This window comes from Haliotis rubra, unplaced genomic scaffold (genome assembly GCF_003918875.1).
Source record: "Haliotis rubra isolate DU_JTF1 unplaced genomic scaffold, ASM391887v1 Scf732, whole genome shotgun sequence".
NCBI classification, from domain to species: domain Eukaryota; kingdom Metazoa; phylum Mollusca; class Gastropoda; order Lepetellida; family Haliotidae; genus Haliotis; species Haliotis rubra.
The window spans coordinates 55,927-82,014 of record NW_025767449.1 but is presented as its reverse complement, the minus strand read 5'-3'; the positions used below and the strand labels follow the sequence as shown (position 1 = coordinate 82,014).

The 26,088-nt window shown below is 41.2% G+C and overlaps 1 protein-coding gene across 5 annotated transcripts in view; it reads left to right on the top strand.

The window, feature by feature from the left end:
* Positions 1–26,088, top strand: part of LOC124259687 (E3 ubiquitin-protein ligase arc-1-like) — a 91,543-nt gene that overhangs the window by 47,142 nt on the left and 18,313 nt on the right. The window contains exon 5 of one of the 5 annotated variants that reach the window (XM_046693869.1): positions 11,095–11,613. The exons of the other annotated variants lie outside the window; for them this stretch is intronic. Coding sequence (XP_046549825.1) covers positions 11,095–11,410 — 316 coding nt within the window. The 3' untranslated portion in view covers positions 11,411–11,613. Of the gene's footprint in view, positions 1–11,094; positions 11,614–26,088 lie in introns of those variants that run through there. 5 annotated transcript variants of the gene reach the window in all.

Genomic DNA, 26,088 nt, shown 5'->3' with positions numbered 1-26,088 from the left:
AGTGAGTGAGTGAATATGTATTGTCACATCGGCAGATTTCTGCCATATCGTGACCAGAACTATTAAAAAGTATATGACAGACGAATAAACTTAGAAATTATAAGCCCTGTTGGCGAAGAACAGTAAAACTACTAGTGCATCACAGATATGAAAGTAAAATTAGCATGTTATCATAAACAATATAATTAAAGAGATCAATACAATATAAAAACAGACAATAGATTGCCAACAACTGAAGGTAGATCACCATACTAGAGACCGTGGGGACTTACAGTACATTTGCTTCACACATGGATCGATCCCGTCAGCTGTTAGCAATTCAGACAAATCTAGCCATACATTAAAATGACACATATTCTAGAATTAAAAAGAGTGGAGAGATTTAATTTACTTTGAAGGTTTTCGGAATTACGTATCCTCTCAGGAGGACAATAATTTTACAATACTTTAACACACACACACCCCCTTTGAGGATAGAGCCCCTAACTATCACAGTGACTTATTAAATCTACCAATTTTATAATGCCATTGATCTATTTACGAAACATATTCTTCAAATTGTTTCTAACAATTCTATTTCTTTAAAAAACAACAATTACTAAATGATATTAATACCATAAAAAGATCCTTAACTGTTTTGACACTAAAATATTTATCCCTTCTGATGGAAAAATTGAAACAAGACCATCGCAGGAAATCTCAATCGTGACTCATCAAATTGTTCCTCACGTAAAGTTATCCAGCAATAGGACTAATTTGCTCCACGTGCTCTGCGTGTGAGGAATTAACACTGCGTCGGAATATATTCTTCCGATACAATAATAGTGCTAGAAACTTATTGCATAATAACTCAAAGGAATTGCTTTCTAACTGAATTACCTGTTTACTTTACAAGAGTAAGTAAATGAGTTTAGTTTTACGCCGTTTTTGGCAATATTCCAACAATATCACGGCGGGAAAACACCAGAAATGGGCTTTACACGTTGTACCCATGTAGGGTATCGAACCCAGGTCTTTGGCGTGACGAGCGAACGCTCTAACCACTAGGCTAACCCACCCCTCCTTAGTTTACGAGAACATACACACAATAATCACAATAAGAATAATAAGAAAAACAATGTCTAACAGAGAATGAAACACAATATATATGTTAAATAATTGTGTCCAGTGAATTATGATTGCAAATTTCTATTATTCATTAACGAAGTGTCTGATTACCTTTTCGTTTAACTGAATTCGTCGAGGGAATGCAATCTACAATTTGACTTCGTAAAATACTTGCATGTTATATCAGAGGGTCTTTTTTACGCATGGACGTCTGTAGAACACGTGTAAGGGGGGTAACTGGCGAGATCCGGAATATTGTTTATCCGGACGTAATGTGAAAAAACGCTAGTGTCCAGATAAATGAGGTTCAACTGTATTGTTCAAAGCCATGCTAAACACACGACATTCATTACACACATTTCTGACACATTATACAAGCACGTATGATGAAGTTAGCAGTCGCTACTGTACGTCCAGTTACTTGCTACGTTAATACTTGGCAAGCAAATGTGAAAGTTGCTGAAGATATCTCATTTCCCCGTATTTGAACCCAGGCGGTCCTAACAACATAGGGTACATTCACGTCCCAGTGTGTTTTATGAAACCTTCGCCTTTATACGGAAACCTTTTAGGGCAGTTTAGGTGGTAGTAGAAGTAGTAGTAATGGTAGCAGTAGTGGTAGAAGTAGTAGTAACGGTGGCAGTAGTAGTAGAAGTAGTACTACTGGTAGCAGTAGTAGTAGAAGTAGTAGTAATGGTAGCAGTAGTAGTAGAAGTAGTAGTAATGGTGGCAGTAGTAGTAGAAGTAGTAGTTATAGTAGCAGTAGTAGTAGTAGTAATGGTGGCAGTAGTAGAAATAGTAGTAATGGTAGCAGTAGTAGTAGAAGTAGTAGTACTAGTAACAGTAGTAGTGGAAGTAGTAATTAGTAATGGTAGCAGTAGTAGTAGAAGTAGTACTAGTAGCACTAGTAGTGGAAGTAGTAGTAATGGTAGCAGTAGGCGTGCGTGCGTGCGTGCGTCCCTCTCTCTCATGTAACTGCTACACGGGATTGACCGTGGTGTTAGATTAATGAGTATTGTGGTGGAGGAAGGGTTCATGTCGTGGATGTCAGGGAAGGTTGGTTGGGGGTGATGAGTGGCGTATTGCATGTGGGTCATCTCTACATGATCATCTTAAGTGGACAGTCGGCTTCCTCATATACACGGGGGAAATATAGGAGTGGCGTAAACACGATGAATGATGATGGTGATGATGGTGGTGGCAGTCGTGCTGATGATGCGATACGAAGATGGGTGATGTTGATGGTGGCGATGATGACAATGTTGATAATGTTGAGGACGATATCACTTGGCCTGGAACTCTACAACATGGATGGCCGTTGTCATGTGAGACAAAGCCCTGCCCTAGCAGCAACTACACGTTATGGGAGATCCCCGTTATAGCGCTACTGGACCACAAGCTGAAATACCCTTGCATGACAGTGGGTGCGTGCATCGTTAAGCCAGAAACGGAATCGGATGCCTTTTAACTTCTGTGGAGGAACTTTTACAACTTCTATAGGAGTAAAAAGATTCCCTTTATTGTGAACATGAAGCCAGGGTGGCTGAACACGGACTATCATTACTCGGCTTTGGATAGGTGTATTTTGTCCCTCCTTGATCTGAACGACGTGTACATTGTCACGATGCATCAGTTGGTTCAGTGGATGAAGAACCCGACGAATCTAACAGCTATTCATGAGTTCAAACCATGGAGGTGTCCCGGTGCTTTGGGAGCTGGAGTTTCTGTGAATCTCAGTATGCTTGTTGTTCTTGGAGTTTCCGTACTGGGATATATATTTCTTGCCGCTTGGATCTGAAGGGAAGGTGTTCACGACAGTGTTCATCATGATGTTCATAGCGGTGTTCATAGATGTGACCACCAGGATTTTCAAGGCATTGTTCATCACGATGTTCATAAAGGGATGTTCATCATAGTGCCCATATCTGTGTTCAGGGAAGTATTTTTCACAGTGTGCATAGTGGTGTTCACGTGGTGTTTGCATTGATATTTGCGATGTTTACATTGATGTTAATTGCGATGTTTACATTGATGACCACGTCAGTGTTTACAGGGATGTTCATTGCGATGTTTACTTTCATGGAAGTTTACATTGATGTTCATTGCGATGTTTACATTGATGTTCATTGCAATGCTTACATTGATGTTCATTGCGATGTTTACATTGATGTTCATTGCGATGTTTACATTAATGTTCACGTCAGTGTTTACATTGATGTTCATTGCGATGTTTACATTGATGTTCATTGCTATGTTTACATTGATGTCCACGTCAGTGTTTACAGTGATGTTCATTGCGATGTTTACAGTGATGTTCATTGCTATGTTTACATTGATGTCCACGTCAGTGTTTACATTGATGTTCATTGTGGAAGTTTACATTGATGCTCACTGCGATGTTTACATTGATGTTCATTGCGATGTTTACATTGATGTTCACTTCAATGTTTACAGTGCTGTTCATTGCGATGTTTACATTGATGTTCACGTCAGTGTTTACAGTGCTGTTCATTGCGATTTTTACACTGGTGTTCACGTCAGTGTTTACAGTGATGAAGTAATGTGTGATTCTTTTTCGCATGTTATCGTACCTCTGGTCCCTTCACCCTAGAATATTTGCATTGATGCTTTACCAACACAGCGTTAGCGTTTCCTCTCATATTGAATAAAAATATTTTATAAGAATGAATTTGTAGCTCCAAGACTACCCCAATATTACCTCTGCTTGCCACTACCTACTATGCACATGTACTTCTCATCAAGTGGTCACTTTAAGCTTGAAAACAGCAAATGACTTGTTCATAAATAATGAATAAATAGTAAATTGTATATTGATCATTTTGGATTGTTGACAGTAACCAGATGACATGAGTCAACCAAGTCAGTCTGACCACACGATCCCGTTAGTCGCCTCTTACGACAAGCATGGGTTCCTGAAGACCACTTCTGACTCATTTCTACATGGGTCGTCTGTAGAGTCACTCACCAGTGCACTCATGTCTATACTTTGTTTATTTGTCTATCGGTTATTTAATGCCGCCCTTAACAATGTTTTAGCTTTGTGACTTCCGTCAGACAATCTAGTGATTGATGTCCTGAGCACCGACCTGCACAATCGGGATACGATGACATGTGTTAACCAAGTCAGTGAGAGTCACCATCGACCTGCACAACCGGGATACGATGACATGTGTTAACCAAGTCAGTGAGAGTCACCATCGACCAGCACAACCGGGATACGATGACATGTGTTAACCAAGTCAGTGAGAGTCACCATCGACCTGCACAACCGGGATACGATGACATGTGTTAACCAAGTCAGTGAGAGTCACCATCGACCTTCACAACCAGGATACATGACATGTGTTAACCAAGTAAGTGAGAGTCACCATCTGATACTGTGAATCACCTCTTACGACAGCATGGGTTGCTCAAGACCCATATTAAATTAAACTCTTCACTGGTATTTTCTCTAATACTTAACACGATGATTATTTGCATATCGATAACTCTTGTCTACAGCGCGGCTACGTCATCCGATACAACCACATCCACCACGTCTTGAGGCACATGGGTGAGTGAGTGGGTGAGTGAGTGAGTGAGTGAGTGAGTGAGTGAGTGAGTGAGTGAGTGAGTGAGTGAGTGAGTGAGTGAGTGAGTGAGTGAGTGAGTGAGTGAGTGAGTGAATATGTATTGTCACATCGGCAGATTTCTGCCATATCGTGACCAGAACTATTAAAAAGTATATGACAGACGAATAAACTTAGAAATTATAAGCCCTGTTGGCGAAGAACAGTAAAACTACTGGTGCATCACAGATATGAAAGTAAAATTAGCATGTTATCATAAACAATATAATTAAAGAGATCAATACAATATAAAAACAGACAATAGATTGCCAACAACTGAAGGTAGATCACCATACTAGAGACCGTGGGGACTTACAGCACATTTGCTTCACACATGGATCGATCCCGTCAGCTGTTAGCAATTCAGACAAATCTAGCCATACATTAAAATGACACATATTCTAGAATTAAAAAGAGTGGAGAGATTTAATTTACTTTGAAGGTTTTCGAATTACGTATCCTCCTCAGGAGGACAATAATTTTACAACACTTTAACACACACACACCCCTTTGAGGATAGAGCCCCCTAACTATCACAGTGACTTATTAAATCTACCAATTTTATAATGCCATTGATCTATTTACGAAACATATTCTTCAAATTGTTTTTAACAATTCTATTTCTTTAAAACAACAATTACTAAATGATATTAATACCATAAAAAGATCCTTAACTGTTTTGACACTAAAATATTTATCCCTTCTGATGGAAATATTGAAACAAGACCATCGCAGGAAATCTCAATCGTGACTCATCAAATTGTTCCTCACGTAAAGTTATCCAGCAATAGGACTAATTTGCTCCACGTGCTCTGCGTGTGAGGAATTAACACTGCGTCGGAATATATTCTTCCGATACAATAATAGTGCTAGAAACTTATTGCATAATAACTCAAAGGAATTGCTATGGCATTTTATCGAAATAAAACAAATTATAATCTTTAAATTCTCAATAATTTCTGGTTGTACTGTAAGATCCAAATGCTATGGCATGTACGCAAGAACTCATTGCAAAGCAAAATCAAATGAATTGACTGAGAAAGATTTCTCCCCAAATGTGTCGATATAACTTTGTACGACACATATGTAGATGAGTGAAAACTTAAACAAATATAACAACTCCTGTGCCATCAGGTGTCTGATGTAATGTCATGATAGAAAGAGAGAGGAAATCATGTATGATTGCTTGGTTGATTGCTTGATTAAGATAATTTCTCCCTAAATGCGTCGATATAACTTTGTACGATACATATAGAGCTGAGCACAATGCCTGAATGAACCATTCCCCTTCTCAGACAGAAACAAGCGATGTGAAGGCACCTTGTGTACAGGACATCCATGCACCGAGAAACAACTGACATCTGTATCCACTGAGGTTTGGTAGAAGTGTACCGAGCAGGTAAACACTAAACGAGTCGTACTAAATGTATTTCATGCGAGGAAAACATATTTTCTTATTTCAGAATTGTGACACCAACAGCATCCGAAAGATTCAATGCATTGACATATTCAGTAACTGATACAGATACTTCTATTGACCCATGTATAGTAACAATTTCATGATTGTCATCGCTCTCCAATATGTCTTTATTCACCGTTGGGCGGATCAAGACGAACCCCCCCCATCCCTCCCTGAGGAGAATTTCCGCCCTAACCTTTGGATTTCATGATTTATGTGCACCCCTCTTCTCAATATCCTGGATCCGCCCCTTGTATGATATAAGCTGTTTGTTCCTGGTGAATCGTAAGATCCCGTAAGTCTCTCGAAGTGCTACTTCCGGTACCCAGCTTCCGGTGACAAGCGTATATTCAAAAGAAGTTTTGGTTCCTAATTGTCCGACCGCCAAATTTGACTTTACTAGACCGGACCAAGTGTACAACTATGCTTGGCTGTCACAGCTGAATTTTATTATTCCTGCAAGGATTATCGGTTCCTCACTGTCAGCTGACAACCATGAGACCCTTCGAAAAAGGTATGAAACGTTGTTTGTCATCGGAAGTACTAAATAACGTAAGGTCTCGCCATGTGCCGTGACTTACTCACTCAAGTTACAGGGCAGACAGATGCACGTGCCTCAGCTATTCCCACGGTCATATACCATGATATACATATCCATTTCAAGTTCTTTTTGAAAACATGTTCAATGTGTTAGTGTAAGTTGTGTTAGATATAATAAAACAGTTCAAAGAAATTTCTGAATTTTTCATTATTGATGATTGAAGGAACTATTCATATGGGTCAGAGGTCATAATGAAGCCCCGGATCTCAAGATTCTTGCATTTACATAGCGACTTGTTTGTGCTCGTCGGGACTAACTAATGTGTGTTTTATCTTTCTGGCCAAGTTAGCCACCTTGCCACAGCTCCACATGGACATGTGGAATAATCTGGCAAGTCAATTTCACCTCGATTCATATATATGGCTGCTGTATGTAAATAATCGAGTCTGGACCAGACAATCCAGTGATCGACAACATGAGCATCGATCTGCGCAAATGGGATACGATGACGTGTCAACCAAGTCAGCATGCCTGACCACCCGATCATGTTAGTCACCTCTTAGGACAAGCATAGGTTACTGAAGATCAATTCAAACCCGGATCTCACGGGTCAGTTTTAAGTGGAGTGCCTCTTGTTTCACAGATGTATTAGTAGAATCATTCACATCCTTATGTATCTGTATCTTTCAAATGCAAAAATTCGTGAGACAGTGATTGAAAATGATGGTAAACATGCGTTTTACCAACTACCTATTTGATCTTCTAAACTTTCTTAAGAGTATAAAAGACCGACAGATCTAACAAAACATAGCTTTTATTCATGAATTTATTTTCAAAGAATTACTTTTCTCATTGTTTTCAAACATAACAACCCATCATTTCAGGGTTATTGCTGCACTGAATGACATCATCCAATAAACTAATTCATACAGCATCAGAATTTGTGTCACCAGGCATAATCATGAATATAAATAAAACCTTAAAGAAGACATACTTGCTATTTACGACAGGTACATCCAGATCGGCTTATCGTTTACCACAGAGCTATTTTGTATGATGGGATAGGTTGGGTGGGATTGATTATTTGCCAGGGCTGGTAATTTATTATGGAGTTAGTGAGGATAATGTGTGTGATAATTTACAAGGATACTTATTCCAATGTTTCGGGGATGGGTGGGGCGGTCATCTTCCTTAGAGGTGGATGAGTCGGTCATCTTCTTTAGAGGTTGCTGGGCCGGTCATCTTCCTTAGAGGTGGGTGGGCCGGTCATCTTCCTTAGAGGTGGGTGGGCCTGTCATCTTCCTTAGAGGTGGGTGGGCCGGTCATCTTCCTTAGAGGTGGGTGGGCCGGTCATCTTCCTTAGAGGTGGGTGGGCCGGTCATCTTCCTTAGAGGTGGGTGGGCCGGTCATCTTCCTTAGAGTTGGGTGGGCCGGTCATCTTCCTTAGAGGTGGGTGGATTGGTCATCTTCCTTAGAGGTGGATGAGTCGGTTATCTCCTTTAGAGGTTGATGGACCGGTCATCTTCCTTAGAGGTGGGTGGGCCGGTCATCTTCCTTAGAGCTGGGTGGGCCGGTCATCTTCCTTAGAGGTGGATGGGTCGGTCATCTTCCTTAGAGGTGGGTGGGTCGGTCATCTTCCTTAGAGGTGGGTGGGCCGGTCATCTTCCTTAGAGGTGGGTGGGCCGGTCATCTTCCTTAGAGGTGGGTGGGCCGGTCATCTTCCTTAGAGGTGGGTGGGCCGGTCATCTTCCTTAGAGGTGGGTGGATTGGTCATCTTCCTTAGAGGTGGATGAGTCGGTTATCTCCTTTAGAGGTTGATGGACCGGTCATCTTCCTTAGAGGTGGGTGGGCCGGTCATCTTCCTTAGAGGTGGATGGGTCGGTCATCTTCCTTAGAGGTGGGTGGGTCGGTCATCTTCCTTAGAGGTGGATGGGCTGGGTACATATCACATATCTAGGTGGGTCGGTCATATTCCTTAGAGGTTGGTGGGCCGGTTATCTTCCTTAGATGTGGGTGGGTGGGTCATCTTCCTTTGAGTCGGGTGGGTTGGATACGTAGGCTAATCATTTATCAAAGAAGGAGACTGGCTCATGTATTATAGAGGTCGGAGATTAAATGAAATATTACTGTAGAGTTCTAGTTTTCTTTTCCAAATATCCAACTGAAAACAAATGTCAATTCCTCAAATTTTATTCCTCATGATAATATGTTGAATATGACGATATTGAAGTGTGAAAACGTTAACTTTTGAAGATTGACTGAAATAACAAAAATAAGTGATCATAAGTTTCAGTCCACAGTGAAAATACAGAAAATGGCTGACATTCATTCACTGACAAAGTTACCTTCAAAAGCAAAATATAGACACTCAAAATTACCAACTTAAAATAATGCTACCCAAAAAAATAGATATAAGAATAAGTTGGAGTACATAACATTTTGTTTGACCATCTACATCCATCCAATCTAGTGTGTGAGACATTTCTATGATCCTTGCTAAGGACCATGAGTTCCGAGGTGCAATGTCTACAACCAGTACGATATCTCCAACCTGGACATTCTCCCGAGGGGACAGCCAGCGCTGTCGCTCCTGCAGCTGGGGGAGATAGGTTATTAGGGTCATTTGGTGAGGTTGTGATCGGACGTCCATTGATGATCGACTCGACTTCACAGAATAGAGTGACTAGACACTCATCATCTGATCACCTGTTGATGTAGTAAGGAGTACAGCACTTTCCTCACAGTTCTGATGATTCTCTCCCACACTCCTCCATGATGTGAGCCTGCTTGGGGGTTGAAGCTCCACGATACATTCTTCTGTAGTAGCTGTTTGTTGATCTGAGCATGATTCCAGTTCTCTATCTCTTCACGTAGTTCTCTCTCGCAGCCTACCAGATTTGTACCATTGTCTGCACTTACTGACTACACGGCCTCTCCTCGAGATGAACTTTCTCACTGCGTTGATACAAGAGTCGGTGTCCAGGGAACACGCAACTTCCAGATGCACTGCTCTTATCGCCAAGCATGTGAATATAACTCCGTATCTCTTTATCGTACCTCTGCCTCTCTTTACGATTATCGGTCCAAAGAAGTCCATTCCTACTCTGGTGAAGGGTGCTCACCTGGAGTAACCGGGTCCAGTGGCAGATCCGACATCTTCTCCTCTATCACTCTTGCTTGATATTTTCGGCAGACGACGCATTTGGCAACTAGGCTCTTGATCAGTGTACTTGCATGTAGAATCCAGTATTTCTGACGAAGAATTGCAAGCATAGTTTTTACCAAGATGGCCGACATGGTTATGAATGTCTCTTAGAATAAGTGTCGTCACGTGAGATTCCTTTGGCAGAATAATCGTGTGTTTCGCGTCAAGAGAAATGTCAGCCTGAGAGAGGCGGCCACCAACTCTCAGTATTCCTTCTATTAGAACCGGATCCAGTTTTCTGAGTCTTGTGGAAACGACATATTCCTTGTGATCAGTATATTTCAATTTCTTCCGGAAAGTGTTGGCGCTGGACATGTTTGATAATGGTCACTTCTGCTCTGTCTAGAATTTCTGATGATAAGAACTTGTTTTGGGGTTTTGTTGTTTTTTCTTCAAGATCTTTGCTTTTAGAGCGTCGAAAACAATTAAGATCCATCCTACAGCTCTCTTGAGCTTCCACCAGTCAGAGAAGTGAAGCAGTATTCTGTTGATTATCTCTACCTGCTGGAGTGAAGTATTGCTGACAACTTTCTTCACCTCTGGGTCTGCTTCAGGTAGATGGAAGTTGAGGTTGGCTTCTCTCTGCCATTCTGCTTCATGACACCACAGGAAATCTGGTCCCTGTAACCAGAAGTCCGATTGGAGGAACTTATGAATTCTCATGCCTCTTGATGCTATGTCAGCTGGGTTCAAGGATGTCTCGATGTATTTCCACTGTTTCAGATCTGAGGCTTCTCTTATCACTTCAATGTACAGCTACATACATTTGTTTTATCTCCGTATGTTTTTGCTCCTATGATATCAATAAATTCTTGTTCACTGTAATGGAAATGGTTTGCATCAATGCTGAAATGGGATCCAGGAACAGCTCGGCGTGATATAAGCGTATCTAGGCGGGTAGTCATCAACACTCCACCAACCACCCCTTCTCCTGATACAGGATGTCAATACAAGAAATCAGATCAGTTCTGGCGTCCAGACCTCTGATGGTCCGAAACAGCTCCGGTCAACAGTGCATCTATCATCTAAACCTTGGGTTCTTTGTCAACGAAACTATTCCAGGCAACTGCTTGATGCAAGAGACTGCTCTGACCCCCACCCCTGTAGATGCTACTTTCAAACCACACACTGGACTGAGTGTATCTGTTGTTACATGCCCCAACCACAAGCAGAAGCTGTGTCTCCGGGTTGCCTATATTGGCACCATCCTCAGAGACACCCCACTCACCCAGAAAAGAGGTGGCCAGTCTTATGACCTACGACTGTATTTTGTACTGGATGGAGCTAACAACAAACTGTCAGTTATCAATGCTGTTGATAACACAGTGTACACCACTGTCACAGATGTAGATTTTGACAGACCCATGTGGGTCATGATGTGTGTTGGTGATCCCGACGTTGCAGATGTAACAGGAGAACTGATATCAGGCCACAACGTTACAGGATCCTTCAACGACTACAATCGGTAGAAAAGTTTTCATCACCAGCATGACACTCTTTATGTACAATACAGACGTCATTGTCTGAACCCAGGTAGTACGTTGATTGTCTGAAGGTCTCAGGTATATTGCACAAGAATGTAATATGCAGCAGATGCTAGTATTTGCAGTAATGATTAATGTTTTACTGTTAGTGTTAATTATAAAGTCTATCGCAAAAGAACTAAACGAAATATGAACTGCAACACATGTCACGGATGTCTAACTATGATTCTGAAATACGTTAAAAGTCCCGGTGTGTGTTATATTGATCAGAATTTATCTGAATTACTGACAAATCTGTTTTCAGTGCAAAAGAACTTTTGCCATTCCTTGTAGATCTCTGTTTGTAAATAGCGGATCCATTTGTGGTGAATTATCACCTATTTATGAATGGTTAATGTGCAAACTGAATGTGAAACTTACAAACTCATATACTCTCCATCAAAAGTTTAGACTCACTAGTGTAAATGTAGCCACTTAGTTCAGTCAACTGTTCTGAACTAGATTTTGAAAATAATCCATATAGTTTAAAAAGGTACTATTTATACATGAGATGATGTATTGTAAAAAACAAATTCGTGACGCTGAAAAGTTTATTGTCATGTGTTCAATAAATGATGAAACTCGGTGAAAAAAGGCGATTTTTTTATCAAAATGTACACCAAAACGCAGCTGTTCTCATGCAAGATATTTGCTCATGCTTTTCAGCAATTTGATGCATGATACTCGTGCAATTAATCTGCATAAGGTTTGCAGATGATTCCCCCCAAGTTAGTGGAGAAATTCATCTTCGTTGTAACCATATGTACATACATAACTGATAGTGATTGATTTAAGCCAGTCTAAACTTTTGATAGGTAATTTGTAACTCCAAAGGCATATCTGTAACAATGAGAAACCCTCTTTCGCCGTGTCGTGTTATATCCTATCCTCAATGATTCAACACTATCTGAATCAAACTACTGAGTGAGTGAGTTTAGTTTTACGCCGCACTAAGCAATATTCCAGCTATATGGCGGCGGTCTGTAAATATATAATCGAGTCTTGACCAGACAATCCAGTGATCAACAGCATGAGCATCGATCTGTGCAGTGGAGAACCGATGACATGTGTCAACCAAGTCATCGAGCCTGACCACCCGATCCCGTTAGTCCCCTCTTACGACAAGCATCGTCGCCTCTTGTGGCAAGCATGGGTTGCTGAAGATCTAATCTACCCTGGATCTTCACTGGTCATCAAACTACTGGGATATAAATATTCATGTAATGTATATATTCATGTTCAACATGTTTACATGCTATATGGGACCTGTGTAAATAGACATCGGCTACCTGTTATTGTTGCTAACCTCTGCTTATCACTACCTACTATGTGCATATACTTCTCGTCATCTGGTCACTTTTAGATTGAAAACAGTGTAAGAAATTTGTTATATATTTCATGCTTTGGTAACAACAATTGACTTATTCATAAAATAATGAATAAATAGTACAATTGTGTCTGTAAATTGATCATTTTGAATTGTTGTGAGTAACGAGATAAAGGTTTAGTTAAGTTAGACAGCTCAACATTATCGGCTCATCCTTTGGACAAATTGTTGCCTTTACAAACGTGCGCCAAGATGTGGCTGTATTCCAATCGGCTTCTAGTAAACCTACATATATAATTATTTTTTATAAATCTACTGTGCAGGATGACAGTGATTAATCTATCAGCGTATTGAGGGTTAATCTGTCGATTGAATTCTTTGCCACTGAGCTGGCCGTCCCTCTTCTTGCTTCGCTGCCATTTGCTTCTAGTATTACGTATCATGTAATACTTTCATCACACAGCCTTTTAAAACCCACCCCGAGGGTTTATACCGTAAGACATGGCTGACAAGAAGGAAGTAACAACTGTCCTGTGCAATTTGCTTGAAATGCTACGAGTTGTTGCTGTTTTGAGTGATCTTCAGTGTTGAACTTCAGTGTTGAAATAATACAACGTACACGATATGCGAATACGCAAGGTGAAAGGTTTCAGAAATCTTCATCTGATCAAGTATGAGAATTTAAGGCGATTCCCTTGGATTTCAACGAAGCACTCCCTTGCTGGTCCGAAACCCAGCTTATTGGGTGTCTGACACTAATTGGCATCCGATTTAGGAGACTGGATAGTTGTAATTTTGTTTCACTAATTGCAGCATGAATACGCATTGCCATTTAGAAAGTGATTAAATGCAACACATGTTATATCCGAGATTAGATTCCATCAGTAACGTACAATTTCTAGAAACTTTTGTTGGGTTGAATCCCATCCAGGATTCGAACCCACACCCTCAGAGTCAGGCACTTAATCGCCAACAAACAGTCAGCCGTCTAACCCACTGAGCCACCATTTTCGTGGAATCCGGTATGGCAGAGTGGGTTAGATGGTTGACTTTGAGTGCAGCAGTTGGTGTTCAAGAACGTTGAACTCTTGGCATAGTGATCCTATCCACAGTAATTAAATGTATGTGAACTTTCATTTGACAATTCATATTTCTGCTTCACTACACTTTAAGAACAAACAGGAAATATGGCTATATGGTGGCGGTTTGTAAATAAGCGAGTCTGGACCAGAACATCCAGTGACCAACAACATGAACATAAATCTGCGGAATTGGGATGCTATGAACAGCAACACCAACAACAAATGACATGTGGAGATGTAGTGAAAGACTTTCGGAACCATATTCAACAGATATCATGATTTTCTCTACCCAACATTGTCGTGTAAATGTATTTCACAAATAATAATGCCTACTGTGTGTAAATATAGTTGTGTTATATGCCCGACAATAGTTAGTCGGGAGTAGTGGCATTCTCTGCACAGGTGTAAGCCTGGAGGATCTCCCAGCACACCACGTGATGGTTTTGTCTGCTGACGACGGTGACACCTACGTCTACCGGCGATGACGTAGGTGCTGGTGCTGTTTCTGTGGCTGTCGTTGGTTCTAGGTAACTCAGGAACAGACTTCCTCTACGTCAACAGCAATGGATCAGACGGCAACTGAGGAACAGTTCAGTAGGTAATAGTGGCATCCCATACATCCTATACTGAGGGTCTGCTGTCACCCAACAAAGTCAAGGACATGTCAGTTGACGCCACTGACACCTACGACTACATTGCTACCGGCGCTGACGTAGATACTGGTGCTGAGTCTGGGTCTGTTGTTGCCCCCAGGTCACTCCAAGACAGTCCACATCTATGTCAGCCCCAAGGATCAGACTGACGCCAGTGACACCTGCGACCACATCACTATCGGCGATGACGTAAATAGTTGGGCTGAATCTGGGTCTGTTGTTGCCTCCAGGTCACTCCTGTCCCCTTCTATGTCAGCCCCAAGGCATCAGCGGTCAACTGAGGAACAGTTCAGTAGGTAATAGTGGTAACCATAGACCGGAGTATACACTGCTGTCACCCCACAAGGTCAAGGACATGTCAGTTGACGCCAGTGACACCTACGACCACATCACTGTCGGCGATGACGTAGATACTGGTGCTGAATCTGGGTCTGTTGTTGCCACCAGGTCACTCCTGTCCACATCTATGTCAGCCCCAAGGGATCAGACAGGAACTCAAGTGGCATCACATACACCATACACTGAGGATCTGCTGTCACACCACAAGGTCAAGGACATTTCTGTTGACGCCAGTGACACCTACGACTACATTGCTACCGGCGCTGACGTAGGCCCTGGGTCACTCCAGGACAGTTTCATATGAACGGAAAGCCCGCATTGATGCAGGCTACTGATGTTTATCACTGTTGTGAAATCGGGTAATACTATGGTGCCGACAAATCCATGCTCCGGGTTGCCTATATTGGCACCATCCTCAGAGACACCCCACTCACCCAGAAAAGAGGTGGCCAGTCTTATGACCTACGACTGTATTTTGTACTGGATGGAGCTAACAACAAACTGTCAGTTATCAATGCTGTTGATAACACAGTGCAGCACCACTACTGTCACAGATGTAGATTTTGACAGACCCATGTGGGTCATGATGTGTTCAGTGATCCCGACGTTGCAGATGTAACAGGAGAAACTGATATCAGCCACAACAACGTTGCATCTTTCAACGACTACAATCGGTAGAAAAGTTTTCATCACCAGCATGACACTCTTTATGTACAATACAGACGTCATTGTCTGAACCCAGGTAGTACGTTGATTGTCTGAAGGTCTCAGGTATATTGCACAAGAATGTAATATGCAGCAGATGCTAGTATTTGCAGTAATGATTAATGTTTTACTGTTAGTGTTAATTATAAAGTCTATCGCAAAAGAACTAAACGAAATATGAACTGCAACACATGTCACGGATGTCTAACTATGATTCTGTATACGTTAAAAGTCCCGGTGTGTGTTATATTGATCAGAATTTATCTGAATTACTGACAAATCTGTTTTCAGTGCAAAAGAACTTTTGCCATTCCTTGTAGATCTCTGTTTGTAAATAGCGGATCCATTTGTGGTGAATTATCACCTATTTATGAATGGTTAATGTGCAAACTGAATGTGAAACTTACAAACTCATATACTCCCCATCAAAAGTTTAGACTCACTAGTGTAAATGTAGCCACTTAGTTCAGTCAACTGTTCTGAACTAGATTTTGTAAAATAATCCATATAGTTTAAAAGTACTGTTTATACATGAGATGATGTATTGTAAAACAAATTCGTGACGCTGAAAAGTTTATTGTCAAGTGTTCAATAAATGATGAAACTCGGTGAAAAAAGGCGATTTTTTTATCAAAATGTACACCAAAACGCAGCTGTTCTCATGCAAGATATTTGCTCATGCTTTTCAGCAATTTGATGCATGATACTCGTGCAATTAATCTGCATAAGGTTTGCAGATGATTCCCCCAAGTTAGTGGAGAAATTCATCTTCGTTGTAACCATATGTACATACATAACTGATAGTGATTGATTTAAGCCAGTCTAAACTTTTGATAGGTAATTTGTAACTCCAAAGGCATATCTGTAACAATGAGAAACCCTCTTTCGCCGTGTCGTGTTATATCCTATCCTCAATGATTCAACACTATCTGAATCAAACTACTGAGTGAGTGAGTTTAGTTTTACGCCGCACTAAGCAATATTCCAGCTATATGGCGGCGGTCTGTAAATATAATCGAGTCTTGACCAGACAATCCAGTGATCAACAGCATGAGCATCGATCTGTGCAGTGGAGAACCGATGACATGTGTCAACCAAGTCATCGAGCCTGACCACCTACGACCCCGTTAGTCCCTCTTACGACAAGCATCGTCGCCTCTTGTGGCAAGCATGGGTTGCTGAAGATCTATTCTACCCTGGATCTTCACTGGTCATCAAACTACTGGGATATAAATATTCATGTAATGTATATATTCATGTTCAACATGTTTACATGCTATATGGGACCTGTGTAAATAGACATCGGCTACCCTGTTATTGTTGCTAACCTCTGCTTATCACTACCTACTATGTGCATATACTTCTCGTCATCTGGTCACTTTTAGATTGAAAACAGTGTAAGAAATTTGTTATATATTTCATGCTTTGGTAACAACAATTGACTTATTCATAAAATAATGAATAAATAGTACAATTGTGTCTGTAAATTGATCATTTTGAAATTTGTTAGGTAGTAACGAGATAAAAGGTTTAGTTAAGTTAGACAGCTCAACATTATCGGCTCATCCTTTGGACAAATTGTTGCCTTTACAAACGTGCTAAGATGTGGCTGTATTCCAATCGGCTTCAGTAAACCTACATATATAATTATTTTTTTATAAATCTACTGTGCAGGATGACAGTGATTAATCTATCAGCGTATTAAGGGTTAATCTGTCGATTGAATTCTTTTGCCACTGAGCTGGCCGTCCCTCTTCTGCTTCGCTGCCATTTGCTTCTAGTATTACGTATCATGTAATACTTTCATCACACAGCCTTTTAAAACCCACCCCGAGGGTTTATACCGTAAGACATGGCTGACAAGAAGGAAGTAACAACTGTCCTGTGCAATTCGCTTCAAATGCTACGAGTTGTTGCTGTTTTGAGTGATCTTCAGTGTTGAACTTCAGTGTTGAAATAATACAACGTACACGATATGCGAATACGCAAGGTGAAAGGTTTCAGAAATCTTCATCTGATCAAGTATGAGAATTTAAGGCGATTCCCTTGGATTTCAACGAAGCACTCCCTTGCTGGTCCGAAACCCAGCTTATTGGGTGTCTGACACTAATTGGCATCCGATTTAGGAGACTGGATAGTTGTAATTTTGTTTCACTAATTGCAGCATGAATACGCATTGCCATTTAGAAAGTGATTAAATGCAACACATGTTATATCCGAGATTAGATTCCATCAGTAACGTACAATTTCTAGAAACTTTTGTTGGGTTGAATCCCATCCAGGATTCGAACCCACACCCTCAGAGTCAGGCACTTAATCGCCAACAAACAGTCAGCCGTCTAACCCACTGAGCCACCATTTTCGTGGAATCCGGTATGGCAGAGTGGGTTAGATGGTTGACTTTGAGTGCAGCAGTTGGTGTTCAAGAACGTTGAACTCTTGGCATAGTGATCCTATCCACAGTAATTAAATGTATGTGAACTTTCATTTGACAATTCATATTTCTGCTTCACTACACTTTAAGAACAAACAGGAAATATGGCTATATGGTGGCGGTTTGTAAATAAGCGAGTCTGGACCAGAACATCCAGTGACCAACAACATGAACATAAATCTGCGGAATTGGGATGCTATGAACAGCAACACCAACAACAAATGACATGTGGAGATGTAGTGAAAGACTTTCGGAACCATATTCAACAGATATCATGATTTTCTCTACCCAACATTGTCGTGTAAATGTATTTCACAAATAATAATGCCTACTGTGTGTAAATATAGTTGTGTTATATGCCCGACAATAGTTAGTCGGGAGTAGTGGCATTCTCTGCACAGGTGTAAGCCTGGAGGATCTCCCAGCACACCACGTGATGGTTTTGTCTGCTGACGACGGTGACACCTACGTCTACCGGCGATGACGTAGGTGCTGGTGCTGTTTCTGTGGCTGTCGTTGGTTCTAGGTAACTCAGGAAGAGACTTCCTCTACGTCAGCAGCAATGGATCAGACGGCAACTGAGGAACAGTTCAGTAGGTAATAGTGGCATCCCATACATCCTATACTGAGGGTCTGCTGTCACCCAACAAAGTCAAGGACATGTCAGTTGACGCCACTGACACCTACGACTACATTGCTACCGGCGCTGACGTACATACTGGTGCTGAGTCTGGGCCAGTCTGTTGTTGCTGTCCCAGGTCACTCCAAGACAGTCCACATCTATGTCAGCCCCAAGGGATCAGACTGACGCCAGTGACACATGCGACCACATCACTGTCGGCGATGACGTAAATAGTGGTGCTGAATCTGGGTCTGTTGTTGCCTCCAGGTCACTCCTGTCCCCTTCTATGTCAGCCCCAAGGCATCAGCGGTCAACTGAGGAACAGTTCAGTAGGTAATAGTGGCATACCATAGACCGGAGTATACACTGCTGTCACCCCACAAGGTCAAGGACATGTCAGTTGACGCCAGTGACACCTACGACCACATCACTGTCGGCGATGACGTAGATACTGGTGCTGAATCTGGGTCTGTTGTTGCCACCAGGTCACTCCACTGTCCACATCTATGTCAGCCCCAAGGGATCAGACAGGAACTCAGGATGGCATCACATACACCATACACTGAGGATCTGCTGTCACACCACAAGGTCAAGGACATTTCTGTTGACGCCAGTGACACCTACGACTACATTGCTACCGGCGCTGACGTAGGCCCTGGGTCACTCCAGGACAGTTTCATATGAACGGAAAGCCCGCATTGATGCAGGCTACTGATGTTTATCACTGTTGTGAAATCGGGTAATACTATGGTGCCGACAAATCCATGCTCCGGGTTGCCTATATTGGCACCATCCTCAGAGACACCCCACTCACCCAGAAAAGAGGTGGCCAGTCTTATGACCTACGACTGTATTTTTGTACTGGATGGAGCTAACAACAAACTGTCAGTTATCAATGCTGTTGTTGATAACACAGTGTACACCACTGTCACAGATGTAGATTTTGACAGACCCATGTGGGTCATGATGTGTGTTGATGATCCCGACGTTGCAGATGTAACAGGAGAACTGATATCAGGCCACAACGTTACAGGATCCTTCAACGACTACAATCGGTAGAAAAGTTTTCATCACCAGCATGACACTCTTTATGTACAATACAGACGTCATTGTCTGAACCCAGGTAGTACGTTGATTGTCTGAAGGTCTCAGGTATATTGCACAAGAATGTAATATGCAGCAGATGCTAGTATTTGCAGTAATGATGAATGTTTTACTATTAGTGTTAATTATAAAGTCTATCGCAAAAGAACTAAACGAAATATGAACTGCAACACATGTCACGGATGTCTAACTATGATTCTGTATACGTTAAAAGTCCCGGTGTGTGTTATATTGATCAGAATTTATCTGAATTACTGACAAATCTGTTTTCAGTGCAAAAGAACTTTTTGCCATTCCTATGTAGATCTCTGTTTGTAAATAGCGGATCCATTTGTGGTGAATTATCACCCTATTTATGAATGGTTAATGTGCAAACTGAATGTGAAACTTACAAACTCATATACTCCCCATCAAAAGTTTAGACTCACTAGTGTAAATGTAGCCACTTAGTTCAGTCAACTGTTCTGAACTAGATTTTGTAAAATAATCCATATAGTTTAAAAGTACTGTTTATACATGAGATGATGTATTGTAAAACAAATTCGTGACGCTGAAAAGTTTATTGTCAAGTGTTCAATAAATGATGAAACTCGGTGAAAAAAAGGATTTTTTTTATCAAAATGTACACCAAAACGCAGCTGTTCTCATGCAAGATATTTGCTCATGCTTTTCAGCAATTTGATGCATGATACTCGTGCAATTAATCTGCATAAGGTTTGCAGATGATTCCCCCAAGTTAGTGGAGAAATTCATCTTCGTTGTAACCATATGTACATACATAACTGATAGTGATTGATTTAAGCCAGTCTAAACTTTTGATAGGTAATTTGTAACTCCAAAGGCATATCTGTAACAATGAGAAACCCTCTTCGCCGTGTCGTGTTATATCCTATCCTCAATGATTCAACACTATCTGAATCAAACTACTGGAGTGAGTGAGTTTAGTTTTACGCCGCACTAAGCAATATTCCAGCTATATGGCGGCGGTCTGTAAATATAATCGAGTCTTGACCAGACAATCCAGTGATCAACAGCATGAGCATCGATCTGTGCAGTGGAGAACCGATGACATGTGTCAACCAAGTCATCGAGCCTGACCACCCGACCCCGTTAGTCCCCTCTTACGACAAGCATCGTCGCCTCTTGTGGCAAGCATGGGTTGCTGAAGATCTATTCTACCCTGGATCTTCACTGGTCATCAAACTACTGGGATATAAATATTCATGTAATGTATATATTCAAGTTCAACATGTTTACATGCTATATGGGACCTGTGTAAATAGACATCGGCTACCTGTTATTGTTGCTAACCTCTGCTTATCACTACCTACTATGTGCATATACTTCTCGTCATCTGGTCACTTTTAGATTGAAAACAGTGTAAGAAATTTGTTATATATTTCATGCTTTGGTAACAACAATTGACTTATTCATAAAATAATGAATAAATAGTAAAATTGTGGTCTGTAAATTGATCATTTTGAATTGTTGTGAGTAACGAGATAAAAGGTTTAGTTAAGTTAGACAGCTCAACATTATCGGCTCATCCTTTGGACAAATTGTTGCCTTTACAAACGTGCTAAGATGTGGCTGTATTCAATCGGCTTCAGTAAACCTACACATATAATATTTTTATAAATCTACTGTGCAGGATGACAGTGATTAATCTATCAGCGTATTAAGGGTTAATCTGTCGATTGAATTCTTTTGCCACTGAACTGGCCGTCCCTCTTCTGCTTCGCTGCCATTTGCTTCTAGTATTACGTATCATGTAATACTTTCATCACACAGCCTTTTAAACCCACCCCGAGGGTTTATACCGTAAGACATGGCTGACAAGAAGGAAGTAACAACTGTCCTGTGCAATTTGCTTGAAATGCTGCGAGTTGTTGTTGTTTTGAGTGAACTTCAGTGTTGAACTTCAGTGTTGAAATAATACAACGTACACGATATGCGAATACGCAAGGTGAAAGGTTTCAGAAATCTTCATCTGATCAAGTATGAGAATTTAAGGCGATTAATCGCCAACAAACAGTCAGTCGTCTAGCCCACTGAGCCACCATTTTCGTGGAATCCGGTATGGCAGAGTGGGTTAGATGGTTGACTTTGAGTGCAGCAGTTGGTGTTCAAGAACGTTGAACTCTTGGCATAGTGATCCTATCCACAGTAATTACATGTATGTGAACTTTCATTTGACAATTCGTATTTCTGCTTCACTACACTTTAAGAACAAACAGGAAATATGGCTATATGGTGGCGGTTTGTAAATAAGCGAGTCTGGACCAGAACATCCAGTGACCAACAACATGAACATAAATCTGCGGAATTGGGATGCTATGAACAGCAACACCAACAACAAATGACATGTGGAGATGTAGTGAAAGACTTTCGGAACCATATTCAACAGATATCATGATTTTCTCTACCCAACATTGTCGTGTAAATGTATTTCACAAATAATAATGCCTACTGTGTGTAAATATAGTTGTTTATATGCCCGACAATAGTTAGTCGGGAGTAGTGGCATTCTCTGCACAGGTGTAAGCCTGGAGGATCTCCCAGCACACCACGTGATGGTTTTGTCTGCTGACGACGGTGACACCTACGTCTACCGGCGATGACGTAGGTGCTGGTGCTGTTTCTGTGGCTGTCGTTGGTTCTAGGTAACTCAGGAAGAGACTTCCTCTACGTCAGCAGCAATGGATCAGACGGCAACTGAGGAACAGTTCAGTAGGTAATAGTGGCATCCCATACATCCTATACTGAGGGTCTGCTGTCACCCAACAAAGTCAAGGACATGTCAGTTGACGCCACTGACACCTACGACTACATTGCTACCGGCGCTGACGTACATACTGGTGCTGAGTCTGGGTCTGTTGTTGCCCCCAGGTCACTCCAAGACAGTCCACATCTATGTCAGCCCCAAGGGATCAGACTGACGCCAGTGACACATGCGACCACATCACTGTCGGCGATGACGTAAATAGTGGTGCTGAATCTGGGTCTGTTGTTGCCTCCAGGTCACTCCTGTCCCCTTCTATGTCAGCCCCAAGGCATCAGCGGTCAACTGAGGAACAGTTCAGTAGGTAATAGTGGCATACCATAGACCGGAGTATACACTGCTGTCACCCCACAAGGTCAAGGACATGTCAGTTGACGCCAGTGACACCTACGACCACATCACTGTCGGCGATGACGTAGATACTGGTGCTGAATCTGGGTCTGTTGTTGCCACCAGGTCACTCCTGTCCACATCTATGTCAGCCCCAAGGGATCAGACAGGAACTCAAGTGGCATCACATACACCATACACTGAGGATCTGCTGTCACACCACAAGGTCAAGGACATTTCTGTTGACGCCAGTGACACCTACGACTACATTGCTACCGGCGCTGACGTAGGCCCTGGGTCACTTCCAGGACAGTTTCATATGAACGGAAAGCCCGCATTGATGCAGGCTACTGATGTTTATCACTGTTGTGAAATCGGGTAATACTATGGTGCCGACAAATCCATGCTCCGGGTTGCCTATATTGGCACCATCCTCAGAGACACCCCACTCACCCAGAAAAAGAGGTGGCCAGTCTTATGACCTACGACTGTATTTTGTACTGGATGGAGCTAACAACAAACTGTCAGTTATCAATGCTGTTGATAACACAGTGTACACCACTGTCACAGATGTAGATTTTGACAGACCCATGTGGGTCATGATGTGTGTTGGTGATCCCGACGTTGCAGATGTAACAGGAGAACTGATATCAGGCCACAACGTTACAGGATCCTTCAACGACTACAATCGGTAGAAAAGTTTTCATCACCAGCATGACACTCTTTATGTACAATACAGACGTCATTGTCTGAACCCAGGTAGTACGTTGATTGTCTGAAGGTCTCAGGTATATTGCACAAGAATGTAATATGCAGCAGATGCTAGTATTTGCAGTAATGATGAATGTTTTACTATTAGTGTTAATTATAAAGTCTATCGCAAAAGAACTAAACGAAATATGAACTGCAACACATGTCACGGATGTCTAACTATGATTCTGTATACGTTAAAAGTCCCGGTGTGTGTTATATTGATCAGAATTTATCTGAATTACTGACAAATCTGTTTTCAGTGCAAAAGAACTTTTGCCATTCCTTGTAGATCTCTGTTTGTAAATAGCGGATCCATTTGTGGTGAATTATCACCTATTTATGAATGGTTAATGTGCAAACTGAATGTGAAACTTACAAACTCATATACTCCCCATCAAAAGTTTAGACTCACTAGTGTAAATGTAGCCACTTAGTTCAGTCAACTGTTCTGAACTAGATTTTGTAAAATAATCCATATAGTTTAAAAGTACTGTTTATACATGAGATGATGTATTGTAAAACAAATTCGTGACGCTGAAAAGTTTATTGTCAAGTGTTCAATAAATGATGAAACTCGGTGAAAAAAGGCGATTTTTTTTTATCAAAATGTACACCAAAACGCAGCTGTTCTCATGCAAGATATTTGCTCATGCTTTTCAGCAATTTGATGCATGATACTCGTGCAATTAATCTGCATAAGGTTTGCAGATGATTCCCCCAAGTTAGTGGAGAAATTCATCTTCGTTGTAACCATATGTACATACATAACTGATAGTGATTGATTTAAGCCAGTCTAAACTTTTGATAGGTAATTTGTAACTCCAAAGGCATATCTGTAACAATGAGAAACCCTCTTTCGCCGTGTCGTGTTATATCCTATCCTCAATGATTCAACACTATCTGAATCAAACTACTGAGTGAGTGAGTTTAGTTTTACGCCGCACTAAGCAATATTCCAGCTATATGGCGGCGGTCTGTAAATATAATCGAGTCTTGACCAGACAATCCAGTGATCAACAGCATGAGCATCGATCTGTGCAGTGGAGAACCGATGACATGTGTCAACCAAGTCATCGAGCCTGACCACCCGACCCCGTTAGTCCCCCTCTTACGACAAGCATCGTCGCCTCTTGTGGCAAGCATGGGTTGCTGAAGATCTATTCTACCCTGGATCTTCACTGGTCATCAAACTACTGGGATATAAATATTCATGTAATGTATATATTCAAGTTCAACATGTTTACATGCTATATGGGACCTGTGTAAATAGACATCGGCTACCTGTTATTGTTGCTAACCTCTGCTTATCACTACCTACTATGTGCATATACTTCTCGTCATCTGGTCACTTTTAGATTGAAAACAGTGTAAGAAATTTGTTATATATTTCATGCTTTGGTAACAACAATTGACTTATTCATAAAATAATGAATAAATAGTAAAATTGTGTCTGTAAATTGATCATTTTGAATTGTTGTGAGTAACGAGATAAAAGGTTTAGTTAAGTTAGACAGCTCAACATTATCGGCTCATCCTTTGGACAAATTGTTGCCTTTACAAACGTGCTAAGATGTGGCTGTATTCCAATCGGCTTCAGTAAACCTACACATATAATTATTTTTTTTATAAATCTACTGTGCAGGATGACAGTGATTAATCTATCAGCGTATTAAGGGTTAATCTGTCGATTGAATTCTTTTGCCACTGAACTGGCCGTCCCTCTTCTGCTTCGCTGCCATTTGCTTCTAGTATTACGTATCATGTAATACTTTCATCACACAGCCTTTTAAAACCCACCCCGAGGGTTTATACCGTAAGACATGGCTGACAAGAAGGAAGTAACAACTGTCCTGTGCAATTTGCTTGAAATGCTGCGAGTTGTTGCTGTTTTGAGTGAACTTCAGTGTTGAACTTCAGTGTTGAAATAATACAACGTACACGATATGCGAATACGCAAGGTGAAAGGTTTCAGAAATCTTCATCTGATCAAGTATGAGAATTTAAGGCGATTAATCGCCAACAAACAGTCAGCCGTCTAGCCCACTGAGCCACCATTTTCGTGGAATCCGGTATGGCAGAGTGGGTTAGATGGTTGACTTTGAGTGCAGCAGTTGGTGTTCAAGAACGTTGAACTCTTGGCATAGTGATCCTATCCACAGTAATTACATGTATGTGAACTTTCATTTGACAATTCGTATTTCTGCTTCACTACACTTTAAGAACAAACAGGAAATATGGCTATATGGTGGCGGTTTGTAAATAAGCGAGTCTGGACCAGAACATCCAGTGACCAACAACATGAACATAAATCTGCGGAATTGGGATGCTATGAACAGCAACACCAACAACAAATGACATGTGGAGATGTAGTGAAAGACTTTCGGAACCATATTCAACAGATATCATGATTTTCTCTACCCAACATTATCGTGTAAATGTATTTCACAAATAATAATGCCTTACTGTGTGTAAATATAGTTGTGTATATGCCCG